The 20,823-nt window shown below is 32.9% G+C and overlaps 1 protein-coding gene across 2 annotated transcripts in view; it reads left to right on the forward strand.

Annotated features, from left to right (window-relative positions):
- The window catches only part of COL11A1 (collagen type XI alpha 1 chain), a 213,159-nt gene that overhangs the window by 57,606 nt on the left and 134,730 nt on the right, over positions 1-20,823 (forward strand). Inside the window, exons 5-12 of one of the 2 annotated variants that reach the window (XM_065907856.1) lie at positions 6,324-6,452; positions 11,315-11,431; positions 12,041-12,130; positions 14,108-14,362; positions 15,096-15,158; positions 16,587-16,628; positions 17,797-17,859; positions 18,519-18,593. In XM_065907856.1, coding sequence (XP_065763928.1) covers positions 6,324-6,452; positions 11,315-11,431; positions 12,041-12,130; positions 14,108-14,362; positions 15,096-15,158; positions 16,587-16,628; positions 17,797-17,859; positions 18,519-18,593 — 834 coding nt within the window. Of the gene's footprint in view, positions 1-6,323; positions 6,453-11,314; positions 11,432-11,697; positions 11,851-12,040; positions 12,131-14,107; positions 14,363-15,095; positions 15,159-16,586; positions 16,629-17,796; positions 17,860-18,518; positions 18,594-20,823 lie in introns of both variants that reach the window. The other variant, XM_065907860.1, reaches the window with a different exon arrangement.

Here is a 20,823-nt window from a genome sequence, read left to right on the forward strand (position 1 = left end):
GTAGATAGTCATCTTCTACCTGAGTCTTCTCACACTCTTCGTTTTGTGGTGTCTGTGTCCTATTCTCCTTTTCTTATAGAAAGACTAGCCATATTGGATTAGGGTCCAGCATAAAGATTTCATTTAATCTTAATTCTATCTTTATATGTCCTATCTCTAAATAAAGTCAGATTCTGAGACTAAGAATTTAAACATGTGAATTCGGGGACACAAATCAGCCAGCCCATAACATTAAATCTAGGCAAGTTCATTTTGTCTTTAATTATCAGTGGAAAAAAATGGGCAATAATTATTACAGAAGAATGTGCTGTCAGGTTAAAGGGAAAATTTCTTTAAATTGATTGACTGAACGTTGATTCCTACTGATGCTTATAGCTTAGTTTGGCCACAGTTACATAACCTGACAGTTGGCATGCAGAGGAGCACAATTCAAAAGTAAATAAAGGGAAGTTTCTTAAAAAGAAGGCTGAACTTTTTCTAAAAACAATCCTTAATTATCATTTTACTTCATAGACTTAAAAGGTTGATCCTCCATCTTTTTCTTTTGTTATGTTTCTCAGTCAGACAAATGCCTTTGCCTTCCTACTGTTGCACATACCAGAAACTACAAAACTACCTTTCATTACTGTCTAATGCACTTTCTTCTTCTCCCCTTGCATATCCCATCCCACTCATCATCAGCATCTGATCAGTTCCCAAATTTCACACATGTTTTCTCTAATAAACTCTATTATCTTTTATTCCTAGATATCTTTTATATCTATATTTTATTCCATAGGGGCTCCCTGGTGGCTCAGTTGATAAAGAATCTGCCTGCAATGCAGGAAACCTAGGTTTTATCTCTAGGTCAGAAAGATCCCCTGGAGAAGGAAATGCAACCCCCTCCAATATTCTTGCCTGGGAAATCCCATGGACAGAGGCATCTACTGAACATAGTTCACGGGGTCGCAAGAGTCAGACACTACTTAGCAACTAAATCACCACCACCACCATCCTTTATTCCCTTCTTCCTATTGCTGCCTTAGTTTAGTTTCTCAGTGCTTAAGTGCAATGGATTTCTTATGGAGTCTTCGGCTTACAAACTGGCTGCTTTAAAGTCATCCTCCCCTATGTTGTCATAGCAGTTTTGTTAAAATGCAGCATTGATCAGTTTACTCCATGGTTCAAAGTCTTTGAACAACACTCTGTAATGTTTAGATTTCAGTTCACACACAAAACCTTTCTTAAATCAGTTCCTTCCTTAGTTTTCTGTTTGTTTGTTTTGTTTTTCCTCTATCTTTATCTCTTTTATCCCTCAATCTTCACTACTCATTATCACCATATAGGGCCATCCCTCCAACTATACAGCACCGTATGTACTTTTCTAAGTTTGTCAGCTTCATGCATCCAAAGTTTTAAGATGCATTTTCTGTTTAATGCTATTTCTCTCTCCATCTTCTTCATCACCCTAACTCTTATTTGCTTATAACATACAGTTAAGATTTTCCCAAGAAGTATTTTATAAATGCATTAATACCCATTGAGATACCTACATGTTGGAAGTAATGGAAGTAAGGATGTGCTTCGGGAAATATGGAGGCTAGCTGATTTTATAGAATACAGTTGCAGTGTGTGCTTTACTGCAGGCTTAGGGGAGATGAAATTTCTAATTTTCAAAACCTTTGAAATTAAATGAGACACTAAACAACAACAAGTATATGCATATACAACCAAAAATAACAAACAATAATTGTTAGGATATATGCATTATATTTTAGCTTTGAATTGAGGATATGCTAATACTTACATAATTTGTTGTGATAAAAATGTGTCAGAATACTTTTGCAATGGAAGTTACGTTCAGAGGAACCATATCTTTATAATTTTGATTCATTTTTCTTACATTTATTTTGCTTTCCTCCTCCCGAATCATCCTGTCTATAAACAAATGCTATAGTATAGACCCAGACCTAGTTGGCGCAACTGTAGATAGCAAGGTAATTGCATCAACTCTGCTTTAATTTTGGCTTTGTGGGTCATTAGAAGAGGAGGATGTCTTTTTCATATGTTGTGTGCAGCAGATGCCAACTTTACTTGGTAACTTCATCCTATTCCAGTTATGGAAATTTTTATGACTATTGAATCTAAATATTTATGGTTCATTCAGCCTGTCAGGATGCTTTTGTTTGTCTACAGACTGTCTCATAACATGTCATATGATTACCATAAAACACTGTAAAATACCTTCTGGGAAAAAGAGCACTATAGATTTTTAACTGAATTTTCCAGTTTCTTTCCAGTAGTATATTTTATGGCTGAATATCAAACACCTGAATAAAGAATTTATAGTGGAAATAATGGCAGGATTCCATTTAATGAAGTGGAGTGCCTTAACTAGAATAGTTAAGTACTTAGGAAATCAGTATTCTAAAAAATATGCTATTAAAAATACCATATGGCATACAACAGACAACTTTTTTGTGTTTCAGTAAAAGCTGCATTTAGTTTATTATATCATCTGTAAGTTAAGTCTGAAGTTTTAATTTCTCAGTTGTGTCCGACTGTTTGTGATCCCATGGACTGTAGCCTGCCAGGCTTCTCTGTCCATGGAATTTTCCAAGCAAGAATATTGGAGTGGGTTGCCATTTCCTATTCCTGGGGATCTTTCCAACCGAGGGGTCAAACCTATGTCTCTTGAGTCTCTTTTATTGGCAGGAAGATTCTTTAGCACCGCACCACCTGGGAAGTCCAAATGACTTGCATAATTCTGAGTAATTAATGACAAAGCTGGGGTTCAAGAATTAGAATTTCTAATTGAGATCCTCTAAGATGACAGTATTCAAGATGTACTGAATGATGTCCTTTTTTAAACAGCAGAATGAAGAAAATTCAAATTTCTCTGTTACTGGTTATTTGTTGTTCAGTTGCTAGGTCATATCAGACTCTTGTCGACCCCATGAACTGAAGCATGCCAGGCTTCCCTGACCTTCACTATTTCTGAGTTTGCTCAAACTCATGTCCATTGAGTCAGTGATGCTATCTAACCATCTCATCCTCTACCATACCCTTCTCCATTTGCCTTCAAACTTTCCCAGCATCAGAGTCTTTTCCAATGAGTCTTTTCCAGCTCTTTGCATCAGGTGGCCAAAATAGGGGAGCTTCAGCATCAGTACTGCCAGTGAATATTCAGGGTTGATTTCCTTTAGGACTGACTGGTTTGATCTTCTTGCGGTCCAAGGGACTCTCAGGAAGTCTTCTCCAGCAACACAATTCGAAAGCATCAGTTCTTTAGTGCTCAGCCTTCTTTATGGTCCAACTCCTACATCCATACATGACTACTGGAAAAACCACAGCTTTGACTGTACACGCCTTTGTCGGCAAAGTGATGTCTCTGCTCTTTAATATGATGTCTTGGTTTGTCATAGCTTTCCTTCCAAGGAGCAAGTGTCACCATGGTTACAGTCAGCCCTGCAGTGATTTTGGAACCCAAGAAAATAAAATCTGCCACTGCTTCTACTTTTTTCCCCCTCTATTTGCCATGAAGTGATGGGACCAGATGCCATGATCTTTGCTCTTTAGTATTGAGGTTTAACCCAGCATTTTCACTCTTTTCTTTCATTGTCATCTAGAGGATCTTTAGTTCCTGCTCACATTCTGCCATAAGAGTGATGTCATCTGCATATCTGAGGTTGTTGTTATTTCTCCTGGCAATCTTAATTCTAGTTTCTGATTCATCCAGCCAGGTTTTTTGCATGATATACTCTACATATACGTTGAATAAGCAAAGTGGGTTGCCATCTCCCCACCCCATGGGAAATCTTCCCAACTCAGGGATCAGACTCGCGTTTCTGCATCTCCTCTATTGAAGGTGGATTCTTTACCTTTGAGCCACCGAGATTACATGCACTTATAAAGAACTTTCTGAATGAATGATTGAATAAAATGACTAAGTAACTGAAAAATTATAACTAAATCTGACTGTGGAGAAATTTCTTAATTCAACAAAATTTATCTTAAGGATTATCAAGCATTGTAATATGTCATGTTAGTGAAATTTTTATTGGCAGATGTGTGTTTTTGACATTTTAATTTTAGTAATTTTTCTGTTACTAATGATACATTCTAGATGCAGATCTTAGTGTTTGGCAGTGTTCGCTTAAATTTTAGGGTGTTGAGCAAACAAGCATCAGACAAAGACGCTAAGAAGAAAAAAACTGGAAATGAGATGTCTATAAAGGACACTGAAAAGCTTCTGTAATTTCTTGGGTATCTATGAGGCCTGTGTGCATGTTGAGAAAAGACCTGAAGAGACCCTAATATCTCAAATATTACTGAGCTTTAGGATCTGTATAACAAGAAATGAAATGTAAAGCATAGTTGTAAACTGTTGAAATATTAAAGGTGTACTCACACACAAATACACACTCAAAGACTTGGCAAATAGTGAAAGTTTTTTAAGGAACTCTCTGTTCAATCATTTACTCATCACTAGCCTAGTTGAGTAGAGACCTCAGTGGATACAGAAAACAAAGAATATTGACTTATAGAATTACTCCAAAAGATCACTAGACAAGCAGCAAAAATAACCGCACACAGAAATACCAGGCATTGAGGGGAAGGCATAATGGAATACGGTTTCCAAAGGTGATATTTAAAATATGCAACTGTCAAGAAAAAATTATGGGACAGGCAAAGAATCAGAAAATTATGTCCCATGCAAAGGAAAAGCAAATCTATGTCCTTGAAGACATGACAGATATTGGACTTACAAAAGACTCTAAGTCAGCAGTTATGTGTATGTTAAAAAAAAACCAAAAAACAATTAAGGAAACCACAGCATAAGAACTAACTGACAATATGGAAATGATGTTTTATCAAATAGAGATAAATAACCATTGGATTTCTTTTAAAAGAATAAAATAGATCTGGAGTTGAAAATTAATTGAGATTCCTCAGTATGAAGAAAAGAAAGAATAAACTTGAAATAAAGTTTACAGAGTATAAAAGACCTGTGGGACAACATCAAGCATAGCAACACAGACATGATAATGAGTCCATTTAGCTGAAAACATGATAGATAAAAAAGCTAGTCCCAGTCATGACATATGAAATGTCCACTTGTTACCAGGGGCTGGGGAAAGGAGAGGTAAGCAGTGACTGTCATTGGTTGTGGTGTTTCTTTTAGGGGCGATGACAGTTTCCTAAAATTAGATATTGGTGATGGTTGGAAAGCCCTGTAAATGAACTGAAACACTGAACTATACACTTTAAAAGAATAAATTCTGTATATAAATTTTATCTCAATAATGTGATAGGGATGAAAATATAGATTTATGAGCCATTAAAATAAATGCTAATTTTAAGAGTATGCATATAGAGTGCTTTTTAGACAGAAGAAAGCAATGCAAATAGAATTAACTACCACATTACAGATAGTAGCCATGGTATTTAATAAAAGTTTGTGGGCTAGAATTAAATAATTTATACTCTTTTCTGGTTACTTTTCACACGAGTTTGCTTGTATCTTTTTTAAGTTATAAATTTTGTTCTCCATTTTATTACAGTTTTAAATCTTGACCATTATATCACACTCTCCAAGGGCAAGGATTATATCAAATTTATGTTTGCACCTCCCATGATACTATGTTCAGTGTCTTGTGTATTGTACTTTTTCAATCCACATTTGTTGATGAATAAATGAATACTGTGTCATAAAAGTGCTGTGAATTCTTTCCTATTACTCAATTTTAGAGATATTTATAATTTTCATCAGGTTCTAAATAACATATGCTGGTCAGATGTAGAGAAAGCTATAATAACTCGGAAATTATTCAAAATGAAATCAGGAGTTTTGTGAATCAGACTCATGTTCTCAAACTTACAGAAACGTGAATCACCAAGTCAAATGGATATTAATTCAGACATTTTTCCACGTCTGGGTATAATTCTAAATTAATATGATCATGACCCATAGATTTATATCAAACTAGCTTCATGTCAAATGAGACCCATGCAGAAATATTCAGATGACTTCAAGAGCAAAATATTTGGTTTTCCTCTTATTCATACAGTTTCCAGAATGTCTTGAAACTAAAACTCTTTAGCTAACCCTACTATTATTTCTAATCTTTATTTTATTACATTTAAATTTTTTTAAATTTATTTTTCATTAATTTTTATTGGAATATATTAAGATCTGATTTGTTAAATAGTTGTGAATGTCTCTCTCAATCCTATAAGATTGCTTTCAACATTGAAATGAACAATACTATGTCTTGGGTAAATCTTTCTCTGGATATATGTGTATTCAAATATGCTAAGTAACCATGTTTGTTTCTTGGCAGGGGGACATCCAGCAGCTGTTGATCATAGGTGACCCCAAAGCAGCATATGACTACTGTGAGCATTATAGTCCAGACTGTGATTCCTCAGCTCCCAAGGCTGCTCAGGCTCAGGAACCCCAGGTCGACGAGGTGAGGAACGTAAGATCAGGGCAGATTTTCTCATTCCAGTGGTAATGACATAGTTTGCAGTTTCAAGTTGTGTCTCTATTTCTTCACTTTTAAGTAAACTATACCTTTATTTAATAGTATTTTAATGAGTGACTAACTCTTTCACTCTTTCACCAATATTTCAAAGGAGATGCAATTTGAAGAAGATTTTTGATGTTTGTTTCAATCTCAAATATTTTGTTACTTAATTTCTTAGAAATATAGCTCCCTTATACAGTGTGTAGAGGAAGGTATTTTTTTTAGAGGGAGATGAGAAAAGAGATAATTTCTCCAACATTTATTTTTTCTTTGTTACTTTTATAATTAAAGCAACCTCATGACAAGGATAACTATTTTCTAGTGTATTTGCCATATCTTCAAGTATTTGACAATTTGTGCAGATGAAGGAAGGGATGTTAGTGCTATCTTAACGTTTTCAGGCTGTGTTGAATATTTTTTTTTTTCCATTTCTTATATGGTTATGCTACATTGATATCTAAGTTTTCCTTTTCTTGCACAAGACTTGATACAAAGAGCAATGGAATGAAAAGCAGTATGAACCGATTGCAGTAACTAGATGTTCATATGCTTTGATTAATACTGCATTAGTTTATTTGAAACTCCAGTGTGAAACCATTTTTCTAGGCTGTTTCTGCAAGAAAATTCACCATAATGAAATTTGACCCTATTCTCTCTCAGATAAAAAATATTTACATTTAAGTTAGCAACAGTCATTTTGTCAGACTTGAATATTCCCAAAGAACAAACATATAGTACAGTATACCTTTTATGCAAATTTTTAGGTAAAATTTGTTAATGTGGATTTTCTGGAAATTAAAAAGCAAATTCTGGAAGGAGTTGAGTCTTTAGTTGGCTGCGAAACTTTATTTCTTTTTTAAGATAAAGGGTTTAAAATTTTAGAAGTTGGGGTGGAAGTTTATAAACATTAAGATTATCCTTATCTTTGAAAATAACTCAAATAGCTTTCTTCTTGACTTTAAAATACTATGAAGTACCATCTTTTGAGTTTTTTATTTAGAGCAGGTTAAGATCTTATCTCTTAGTTTTAGTTTACTGTTATTTCTGCATGTGAATTAAATTTGTGTTTTACTAATTTTTGACATTACTTTTCTTTTTAAGGTATGTTAGTGAATTCTGTTGCACTGACTTTTTCCATAATTTAATATTAATTTTTTTGAACCAGAATAAAGCTTTAAGAAGCTAAAAGGAAAACAAATATGAGAGAATAAAAGAGAAATTACTTGGATGTTTGTGTTTGCCTATCTCCCAGCTCTCAAGTGCTTCATTCTTTTTATTCCCTCATGGTTTATTAGAACAATCTGTGAATTCCCTCATGATTTATTAAAGCATTCTAGTATCTTCAGGATTAGTGTTTTTATATCTTAGACACTATGTGGAGACTCAATATTAAAATTTATAACATTTAGTATATATGTTCAAGACAGATGAGATTTATTAATATTTTGCTCCTGTTTTAAGAAAGATAAGTCTTGTTCTTTTTAGCAACAGATATGGCTCTGATTTTTGGAAGAATGAAGGTATGCATTCTTATTATATCACCTTGAGCTGTTTTATTCCCATGTTTTAATGCTATTATGTAAGGTAAGCTGAGTTATTTTAAGGCAAAATAATAGTTTTAACCATTTTTATCTTAAATTCATTAAAAAGTAGCCATTCCCTTTTTTACTTTAGCTGTTGATTCATAAATTTAACATTCTGCTGGTAAGTCAAATTTGTTTTTACTAGAAATATCTGATGAGGAAAAGAATGTACTGCTGTGATAAGGACTGCATGAAAATCTTGTTAGGTGATCCAATAATAGCATTTCTTAATTTCTGTATTGAATATGTCATCTAGAAAAATTTTTTTGAAGAATCAGCTCTCACTTTTCCCCCAATACTAAATTACACTGATACTTCAGTAAGAAAAATCTTTTTTACTAGTATGAAAAACACCTGGCTAATAGAATTGTAAGCCATCCTTATATTACTTTTGAACTATAGCCATTTTTGTATCATTATACTACAAGTATGCATTTTAATAACTGTACAACAGATATTTTGCCTAGGCAAAATACAAATGCAGTGTTACCGATACAATATAGTGCAAAATTAGAGCATCAAACATACATTTTGTAGTTTATATTGCTTAATTTTCCATTAATAAATTTGTGACAATCACATATTATCATTCTGATTTGGATTAATAAATATCAATTTATTTTATAAATTAACTCAAATGTATTTTCTTCAACTTGTGATTTTGTATGGTTCATATCTTCTAAAGAGCATGTTTTAATTCATTCTTAAGAATCAATTTTTATTGATTGGTTTGGTGTTTGGTGTAACATTGCATCATAATCAGAGTAAAATATAAAATGATAGATTTAAATATAGTGTTAATATGAAACTATTACTCAACTTAAACTTCCACGATACCATTTATATAGTGAAGTAACCAATATTAAAATTATGGTGGTTTGGGAATTTTTCCACCATGTTAAATAATCTTTCTATCTTAATTAAAAAATTGGATGTTAAATCTGCATATAGTTCTTTCTTAGTATATTGAATATAACACAGACTGCAATGTCCTATGTACAGTAGGGAATTAACATTCTTATTTTTCATATCATGAAAAGGAAGAAGCAGCAAGAGAAAAACACTGTTTTATAAAGAAATTTATTACCTTTAATTTTTTGCACTTAATATATATCAGATATCTTAGTTCTCAGAGACACAGATATTTGTGATGCCACTATTTTTCTAACAACTTGAAAAAGAAAAGATTTAACAACGTTTCCAGAAAAAGTCCCTTTCTCCTCACATATTTTAACTTATGCTAGGCAACTCCCAAATCGTAGGTGAAATTCTATCACTGCACATCTTTTTGCACATATTCATCTGATTAATTATAACTAGTTCTCTCTTCTTTACCTGTCTTTGAGGCATCACAAAATTCTGTAGTAAAAAGGGAGAATCATTTCCAAAAACAGGTTGTAAAGCTTTATGTAGACCAGCAAATTCCTTCATGTAGACCATGGTGTAAATACCTTTCAGAGGAGATGTTGTTTAAAGAAATAAGGAGAAAAGAAGCAATGATTCTTTTCACTGACTTCTGGATGGCTCTAAGAAAAGCATGTGCCTAGGATAGTGAGCACATTACTTCCTTCATTATTCTACCACCACAGCTAGTCTGGTTGATCTCCATGTAGAAAAAGTTAAAACAGAAGAGAGAGTTATGGAGGTTAGAAGAGGTTTCTTCCTATAAGGAAAAAAAAAAGAGAAAAACATGATATAAAGATAGTAAAGGTAACTGGCTACTTTGAATACCAGGCTTCATTCAAGATGTATTTAAGATGCTTTTAAATTGTCTATTTTTACAATCTTTTTTGTGATTGGTTTGCAATATGTTTCATTATATGTCTTTATGAAATTTGCATTCATTTGCATTGCTATCACTAATAGTGCTTATTAGAAGGTCCAGTGATCACAAGTCTCTAAAAGACATGGTGTGAAGAGTTATTTTTCTGGTGCATTGAAAGGGAACCATTGGCAATTTTAAAAGGCCAGCAGAGGTCCACTTGGGATATAATTGAAATTTTACCAAATACTTAGGGATTTCCAAATAGACTGCTTTTAGCATATATGTGTGTGTGTATATATACATGCACACACATATGTATATATGTACCTAAGTATATATATACATAAATATACTAAACATAATATATGTACATATACATACACAAATGTATGTATACATATACATAAAGATATGTTATAAATAATATGTGCATATATATTAGCATTTTAGCGTATTGATTTGCTGCTTAATAAATATTTTTGCTATATATGACCTTAATAGATTTATAGCTATTTTGATTAAAACCAATAATATACGTTTAAGATTAAAATTTCAGTAGATATATTTGACTTTGAAGGTGAACATAGTTTCCTCATAATTAAGTATTAATTGTTTTTCTCATCCCTTTATTGAGAAACATATTTTTCTCTCTTAATTTTTTTAATAAAAAGCCATCTAGTATTCCATCTTTCAGTTTGAGTTACATTTACATGTTTTAAGATACCCAAGTGTTATGCTCTTTTTCAATAGAAAAAACACAATATTTGTAAAAATTTACAGTGTGTTAAGTATAAACAGATCTAATTTTGAATCTTTTAATGGTTCCAACTGTGCTCATTTTGATCTTAAGTTTATAACAAATTAGTTATTTCTGAATAGATTTTAGATTTTTTTCCCACTGCTTCTATTATTCCGAATAGAATATGGAATCATTTCATGTTCCTTCTGTTCCCTTTCTTTATTCTCTCCCCTTTCCATCCCACAACTAATACGAAAATTATTTCATACTTGGGAAGACTATTTTTAAACATGCAGTTCAATGAAAAACAAAATATCTATTGAAATTGCTATAAATAAAAGAGGTTTGTGTAGCAGTTTCTACAAATCCAAATTAACATGAATATTTAACAACTATGGACAACAACTATGTCCAAGTATGTAACTGCTATGTTTGAATTAATGTTAAGAATTAAAAGTTTGAATTAATATTCTAAACTTTTAATTTCCTCACACTCCTAACCACTGTTCTTCTGCTCTTAGAAAACCTGCTTTATCAGTATTTTATTATACTCTGGATATGATAGTATTACTTCTTGTAACACAAGTAATATTTAGATAACAGTATTTCCTTGTCTCTTAACTTTACCAGTAAAAAGTTAAGAACATGATTCCCATTTTGTTAATAGTATTACCAGCAACTAACAAAATTGCCTGATATTTTTTCCTTTGCAATGTAGTATGCACCTGAGGATATAATGGAATATGACTATGAGTATGGGGAAGCAGAATATAAAGAGGCTGAAAGTGTAACAGAGACACCCACTGTAACTGAGGAGACAATAGCACAAACCGAGGTAAAAGCATAGTAGAACCTTTGTGTATGGTGTGCTGGTATTTGTCATCTTGTGGTTCCTTATTGTCCACTCTCCCTCAGACTTATCGTCAATCTTTCATTCATCTCATTTCTATGACCCAATAACTGATTTTTATTTGACAGTAGTAGCTGTCCTGAAGGAATGATGCTTGGTTTGGTTCGCTTATTCTTCCTTTCATCCATGCTCTTCATTTCCCTTTTCATTTTATTTATGTTTTCCATTCCATCTTTCACCACATTTTACAGAAAAAGAAATTCAGTTTCAAAATGAAGATGAAGACAGTGGCCACTAATTCAAAGGAAAAGTCCAAAAAGTTTACACCCCCTAAATCTGAAAAATTTGCATCCAAGAAGAAGAAAACTTATCAAGCAGCAGCAATGGCCAAGCTAGGGGTAAAGGTAGCAAAGAAAAAGCAATCAAGATCTCTCCTAGATAAGCTGGAAGATCTCTGATGATGAGTCATTGTCCTAACCCAACTAGATAAATATTCATTTGGCTAATACAATATCCTATTTAATCATGCTTTCCATAGATCTTGGATTACCTTAGCATTTTTACTGATTAATGTTCTTTTGAATTCACTATTAGGCAAATATTGTTGATGATTTTCAAGAATACAACTATGGCACAGAAAGTTACCAGACAGAAGCTCCTAGGAGTGTATCTGGATCAAATGAGGTAATGTTCATAGACAGTATTAAATCACAGTTCAAATTTTTTAAATGTGCAATAATTCTTGATATATTTTACTCTGGAAGAATCTATAACCTCTGAAGAGTGTGATGCGTTTATTCCTTTACCGAAGTAAGAGAAACAATAGCACTGACTCACTATTACTAAAACCAGTTTATTTAAAATTAATCCCAATTCAGGTTTGCATGACTCTGTTTCATGCAAATGCCAAACTGATCAAACTGAATTGGCTGCCATCATTCTCTTGATTGCTCCTGGGATAGAGCAAGCTTCTCAAAATGTTGTGATTAAGGTTACTCACAACATGACCTTTTTGTGAGGAGGAAAATCCTCCAAAAAAAAAAAAAATTGTATCATCAAATGATACAATTAAAATTTACACCATCTGACCAATAATCATGCATTTTTATGACACAAATATTTTGAGAAAATATAGTCTTAGTTGATTTTAATGTTTGTTTACATTTTCAAGCTTAATTATGGTTAAAATATTATATCTTCACTTTTCCCAGTCCTTTCTATGAAAATATTTAAGTATATTCAGGTACAAATTAGAATGATCTTCCTGAATTTCATATTATGCATATATTCCAATTATGAGAAAATAAGTATACAATTCAGTTTAACTTTGTTAAATTTCTTCACACCTGGTATGAGGATTAACTGAATCATTTTAATTAAAAATTTTACATCACATGTGCCCCAGTGGGACTTTACATGAAAAAATACATTTTAGAATAATAACATTTTAGGGAAAGAACAGATTTCAAGTCCAAATCTTGTCCAAGATAATCCAAATTAATCAAGTTAATCATTTTCCAAAAATGGTTATCTTAAGATGTTTATTTACATGTCCAAATTTTCAACTTTTTAGCTCAGAGCTATGAGCACAGTACTATTCTGATTCTGGATAATATGTACTCTGTAATGATAGTATATCCTCATTGTCTAAGAATACAAAATATTATGGTTATTGGGCATTTTATTTTAGTTAACAATTGCTGAATTAATCATTAGCCACTTTTTTCATTCACATGACTTTATGTAACATACTTATTATTAAGTATTATTCTATTATATAGATTTGCTATGTCATAGCAAACAAGTTATTTCAAACTGAAATTCAAAAGTAGCAAGATACATTATTTAATCTGAACTTCATCAAAATCATAGCATGACCAGAAATTGCCTAATGAATGTTATTCAGATTTATGATATTAATGAGTAATTATTTATAAAAAGGAAATTATACTAATGTTATTTTTCTATATCTCTGTGAGTAGTTTTGATATAATTATATCACATTAGAGTCTTGATATAATTTTTACTTTTCAGTGAATAGGCTCATACTCTTTATGAGACTATACAGTGATCTATTTTATTGTATTAAATTCTGAAGATTATAATTTATATTTTCTTTGCTTTAAAGAACTCTTTGTGATATAATACTGCATTAAATACTTGGAGCTCTGAGTAAATATTGCAATGATAAATCTCAATATTGGCATTGATATTTTATTTTTTGGATTGAGAGTCAAACTTAACATAGCTTTTCTGATAGAAATTATATTTCAGTATGAGGTTCTGTGAGATCTGAAAATTAAGTTAAACTTTAACTAAATATTACATATATATATTATTTGAGTTAAATTATAAAGTAGATATCAAATTGCATAACAAGTTTTTTCCAATGAACAAGCAAATACACATGTTGAATCTATGTGAATATTTGCAGTTTATTGACAAAGGAGCTTTGAAGGCAATATTTTCTTGTGCATTCCAATGTACAAAAATATTCCTTTCAATGATGTTGAAAGACTATCTTTCCCAGCCTTCAGACTTGCTTGAGTAGTACTCAAACCACTTCTCATCACATGCCATCAAACTGTATTTGCAAATGCTTACCTTGCTTTACTAACAGTAAACTTCATTTCTCCAATTCCTTACAACATAAATTAATAGCCAAATCCAGTTGAAGAAGTATTTACTGAAGAATATCTAACTGGAGAGGATTATGATTCCCAGAGGAAAAATTCTGAGGATATGCTATATGAAAACAAACAAATAGACGGCAGGGACTCTGATCTTCTGGTAGATGGAGATTTAGGCGAATATGATTTTTATGAATATAAGGAATATGAAGATAAACCAACAAGCCCCACTAATGAAGAATTTGGTCCAGGTGTTCCAGCAGAAACAGATATCACAGAAGCAAGTGTAAGTCAGTATTATGCTCTGTGTCATTGTGTGTCTTATTTCTGGTGTATATTCATGTTCATCTTCATGTCTTTTCAGGTTTAAAATATACATTGTTCTTATATAAATCATGAATGTTGATCACTACTAAGAGACCTTGATAGATTCTTCCTCATGGAGCTCTCAGGCCACACTACTGGAGTGTTCTTTTGAAAGTATAATCCCTAATAGAGTTGTATCCAAATTTTCTTATCACTGATAAGATTAAATCAGTCATTGTCCTTCTGGATACCAAGACTATTTTCTAACTTTTAAACAGTTTAATTGACCTTCCTTACCTGGTGAAGTTCAGTAGTCCACCATATTAATTATCATTTTATTGTTATAATTATTAGTATTTAAACTTTTGAACCTCTTTACTAATTTCTTCCCACCACTACTTCTATTATTTTGATTTTAATTTGAAGGCACTTTTTGTTTATTGCCTTGGAATAATAGCTGAGGTCAACAGATATCATTATTTTTGTATAATATATCTTTATGAAACAATTGTTCAATCTCACTCAGGATTTAGCATTAATGTTCATTGTGTTTTCCTTTGTATATTTTCAGCATTTAAAACTTTAATTGGTTTCTATGTTAAAAAGTATATTTTAATAGGTTGTTTAAATGCACTTATATGATTAACCTTTTAAAAATACTTAAATAGCCTTATTTACTTAAAGACAGGCTGCTTGAATTTTTCACTCAACAGATAAATGGCCATGGTGCATATGGAGAAAAGGGACAGAAAGGAGAACCAGCAGTAGTTGAACCTGTAAGTACTGTGTGAATATGTTGTAAAGGTTGGTACAGTGATTTGTATCATGAGCTATCACTGTTGTAAATTATTATGCGTGTTCATGTAGTACCACTGAAAATTCTATATGTCTAGACATTTATAATGCCCCAAGTAAGTGAGTTAGTAAATCTAGTTCTGACAAGTAGAATTTCAGTAAATCAAAAAACAGAAAGATAGAGAATTTTGGAATTTGAAAATAGCTGACAATCTTTTAATCTAATTCTTTCCTTTTATAATTATGGGGCTTAAGATCTAACGGGTTTAAGTAACTTTCCTGAGGTTCAAACGTTTGGTAGTTGATCCAGGACCTGAATTTGTCTCTTCTATTTTCCAGTAGTGATTTTTTCCTTTAAGTGCCGTGACTTTACATAATTAGAAATATATTATTTAACACAGCATTTATTTGTTTCATATCCAAATCACATCATATAATTATATGAAAACATTCTTTTTTAAATTTGCCTCCTTTTCTTCTGCTGGAAGAAAAGTGATTTTTCCGATTTACATTAATGTTACTACCACTCAAGATATTGGTAAGAAGCAAATTCTTATTAGAAATCAACTTTACTATCATTCTCCTTAATCAGCAATTTGGGGGAAAGTATTGCATTAGAAATAAAGGAAGTATGTTGAACTGCCTCAAGCTCATGAAAATCATTTCAGAAACTGCAAGGACAAATTTTTTTTTTAAGTGATGGAGGAAGATAAACACAAAAAAGATGCATCTCTGAGAACATTGTAGCCTATTACCCCAAAATCTGAGGAAGCACATCATATGCTCACCAACATCTTTAAAAACAATTTTCAGAATAAATTTGTCTTTGTTATGCAAAGACATTTTAAAAAGACATTTTAAAATAACAAGACAATTTTCAGAGTAGAATCATAAACTTTTAGAATTCGGTTCTTATCCTGAAATGGTATTCTATTTCTTGTCCATTTAAGAACTTACATTTATGCCCAATTCTTTAGCATGGACTTTACTCCCGTTTCCCTGAATTAAAGTGCTTAGGTGCTCTTTCTCCCACCCTTTCATTCACACAGTAAACATTTATCATGTTCTTGCTATGAACCAGGTGTTATCCTGGCTGCTAGCAAAAATTTGGTTACATGTATTTGCCCTTTCGGGGAGCACTTAGTATATTCTTTTTGTAATATTACTTACCTGAATATTTGTTTCCTTGCTAATTAGTTCGTAGATTTTCTCAGGACAGGAATTACGTCTTATATCGTTTTGAATTTCCTCCCTCCCCTGTGCAAACATGCTTGTAATTATCTTTATATGTAGGAGCAGATAATTCACCTTTTAAAGTGCTGTGATGTGGTACTTTCATAGAGCCAGTTAGATAAGAGGTTAGGGGTTCCATTGTCCGAGTAATGACTTTATCTTTTCTTTAACTGTAGGGCATGCTTATTGAAGGACCACCAGGGCCTGCAGGACCTGCGGTATGTAATGTTTTAAGATTATTTTTGTCTTGATTTTTTTAGTCAGATATAAAATTTATATTATATTGTTGAATTTATAAATTTTGTTTGAGTATGGAGCTTTCCTGATGACTCAGTCAGCAAAGAATCTGCCTGTAATGCAGGAGACCTGGGTTTGATCCCTGGGTTTGGAAGATCCCCTGGAGGAGAGCATGGCAACCCACTCCAGTATTCTTGCCTGGAGAATCCCCATGGACAGAGGAGCCTGGTGGGCTACAGTCCATGGGGTCACAAAGAGTCGGACTCAACTGAGTGACTAAGCACACACACACATTTGAGTGCTGAATTATAGAAGCAAGTACTTAGAGGACCTGGTGACCTTAAATCAGTTTCTGATTTGGCTATCCAAATGATACTCTTTTGAGAGCTATGAAATTAAATTTTGTTTTAAATATTTTTTGTTGCTTAATTATCTCTGACATTTCTAACCTGATCTTCAACTTTGTATCTGAAAATTACAAAAATATATAAAGGCCTTCTTTCTTTTCTTTTTAGAGGTATAAGCATATCTCAATGAATGGAGTTGAGAATTCTAAATAGACTATAGCTGCCTTTATTGTACTACCGAATGTAGTGATATCAGCTTCCATTTTCATTTTTTAGTAAGGCTGTTGTTACTCATCAGTTTGTCTTTTTGTCAGGGAGTAGTACTGATCTGACTTTGTAAGAAATCTTCTTTCTTTTGTGAAATTAATTAAATTCTTGTCATGTGAATTAAATATATTATACCCATGCCTATAAATACTTACACCCATAGAAGAAGATAAATGATTTCTAGATTTCAACTTCAAGGTCACATTTTTGCCATTAATTGAATGAGTATACCATTTCTTTCACAAGAGCCGGGAATCAACTTCTACCTCAGGGACTGTACATTCGCAGGAGCTCCTTTTCGTTCCTCCATGGAATGTCTGTGTCTTCCCTGAGGACAGCCTTGTAGAGGAAGAGTTGAGTTAGCTATAAAGTGGCCCCTATATGTTCTCTTTTTATGGGAAGTTTAATAGGCCAGTTGTTTGGGAGAAAGTGTTTATGAAATATAAGTGAGTTCGTCTTTGATTTTGGTAGGATGAATTTGCCTGAATACTAATTAAGTCAGGAATCTGACTCATCATGGTTTGTTTCTCTGTAGGGTCTTATGGGTCCTCCAGGTCTACAAGGCCCCACTGGACCCCCTGGTGACCCTGGCGAGAGGGTAAGTGAAGGGATTCAAAAGAATGCAATTTAAATAAAAAGAAATAAAATATATTCTACAAATTTAAGATATTATTCTTCTCACTTGAATAACATGTGAATTCAATGTGCAAAGTTTTGTTTAACTTTTCTGACTATAATTTTAAAAATGAGAGGAGAGACAATGCCTTGATCTTATACTTAGTAAGAAATTTGTTATTATTTATAATCAGTTTTCATTTTGATATGAACCTGATACATTAGAGCAAGTTCTTCCTTTGGAATTAAGACATATTTTCCAGGAACTACTACGACTATTTAGCTGAATGCTGTTAGAATGAGTTAGTAAGCCTGCATCCTAATTTGAAGATCATGTCCTGGATCACATGGTGAAATAGACTATTTATGTTAAGTCTGTTGAAACTCTTCTTGCAAAATCCCTTTTTTCTTCCTCCTTGAATAGCAATAAATTTACGTATCATTTAAATTATGTAAAACTAGTGCAGTGAAATACAGTCCTCTCTAGATATACTTACTATTAATAAAAGAAGATTAACCAAGGAGTAGAGACAAATGAAAAATTAGGTAATGTAGAGTTATGGCATTCAAAGTTATTCAGTTTCTAATAATTTAATTGTTTTGTTTATTTATTAATTTTGATGATTTCATTTACTTCCCTAGGGTCCTCCAGGACGTCCTGGTTTACCAGGGGCTGATGGTCTACCTGGTCCTCCTGGTACCATGTTAGTGTTACCGGTATGTATTTTTATTGTTGTAAAGATAACCTGATGTTTTGTCATGCTATTGCTGAAAAATATTGCAGAATCATATTATAGATCAATCAAAAATCTACTATGTGAGGTAGAGATACTTGAAATGAAGCAGCCTCCAGTAACTGGAAAATTTAATAAAGCAAAATTCTGGTAAATATTAACTTTGAAGTAGAACTAAGCCTTTATTATTTCATTATATTTTGACAGCAAAGCTTAAAGGACTTAGTATTTTTAATTGTGTACTTTATCCTGAGTCATATGGGTAACATGCATGTCATGTATTACATAAAATTAGTATACTGTTTACCACCATAGACACTAGTTGATACTTTTTAAATAACATATATTTATACAGTTATTATTCATTGCCCCCAAATTATTTAGTTTACCTTAAGATTACTTTTTAAAGTTGCGCAGAGGAATTGATATTAAAATGACCTTACTACCCAAAAGCAATCTACAGATTTAGTGCAATCTCTATCAAATTACCCATGTTGTTTTTCACATAACTAACAATAGAATAAAAAAAAAGAAATCCTAAAATGTATATGGAACCATAAAAGGCCCAGAATTGCCAATGTGATACTTAGGAAAATGAACAAAGCTGGAGACATAAGTTTCCCAGACTTCAGATAATACTACAAAGTTACAGTAATCAAAACAGCATAATGCTGACACAAAAAGGCAAATGGATCATTGGAACAGAGGAGAGAGCCCAGAAATAAACTGACATACCTTTTATCAATTATCTTTGATAAATAAGGAAAGAGAGCCCAGAAATAAACTGACATACCTTTTATCAATTAATCTTTGATAAATAAGGAAAGAATATACAATGGAGAGAAGCCTGTCTTTTCAACAAATAGTGTTGGGAAAATTGGACAGCCAAATATTAATCAATGAAGTTCAAACACACCCTCACACCATACACAAAAATAAACTCAAAATGTTTTAAAGATTAACTGTAAGACATGATACCATAAACCTTCTAGAAGAGAATATAGGCAAAACATCCTTTGACATAAATCATGACAATGTTTTCATGGGTCAGTCTCCCAAGGTAATAGAAACAAAAGCAAAACACAAATGGGACCTAATCAAGCTTATAAACAATCACACAGTGAAGGATACCATAAACAAAACAAAAAGACAACCAATAGACTGGGAGGAAATACTTGCAAAATATCAGCCATCACTGACTTAATTTCCAAAATATACATCTCATATAGCTTAATAACGACAGCAACAGCAAAACACACACACACACACACACCCCCACACAATCAAGAAATAGACAGAAGGACTAAGTAGGCATTCAGAAAACTAAGATTGTGGCATCCGGTCCCATCGCTTCATGGCAAATAGATGGGGAAACAGTAGAAACAGTGGCTGACTTTGTTTTTCTGGGCTCCAAGATCACTGCAGATGGTGATTGCAGCCATGAAATTAAAAGATGCTTGCTCCTTTGAAGGAAATTTGTGACCAAACTAGACAGCATATTAAGAAGCAGAGACTTTACTTTGCCAGCAAGTTCCATCTAGTCAAGGCTATGGTTTTTCCAGTCGTCATGTATGGATGTGAGAGTTGGACTATAAAGAAAGCTGAACGCCAAAGAATTGATGCTTTTGAACTGTGGTGTTGGAGAAGACTCTTGAGAGTCCCTTGGACTGCAAGGAGATCCCACCAGTTCATCCTAAAGGAGATGAGTCCTGAGTGTTCACTGGAAGGACTGATGTTGAAGCTGAAACTCCAATACTTTGGCCACCTGATGTGAAGAGCTGACTCATTGGAAAAGACCCTGATGCTAGGAAAGATTGAGGGCAGGAGGAGAAGGGGACCACAGAGGATGAGACGGTTGGATGGCATCACTGACACAATGGACATGGGCTTGGGTGGACTCCAGGAGTTGGTGATGGACAGGGAGGCCTGGCATGCTGCGGTTCATGGGTTGCACAGAGTCGGACACGACCGACCAACTGAACTAAACTGAACTGAAGTAGGCATTTCTCTAAAGAAGACATACAGATTATCAGTAGGAACAAGAAGAGATACTAAACACTGCCAACTATTAGAGAAATAAAAATCCAAACTATAATGAGATATCAACTGATGCCTGTCAGAATGGCCATCATTTAAAAGGCTACAAATAGTAAATGCTGGAGAATATGTGGAGAAAAGGAAATTCTCCTACACTGTTAGTGGGAATGTAAATT

Source organism: Muntiacus reevesi, chromosome 1 (genome assembly GCF_963930625.1).
Source record: "Muntiacus reevesi chromosome 1, mMunRee1.1, whole genome shotgun sequence".
NCBI lineage: Eukaryota > Metazoa > Chordata > Mammalia > Artiodactyla > Cervidae > Muntiacus > Muntiacus reevesi.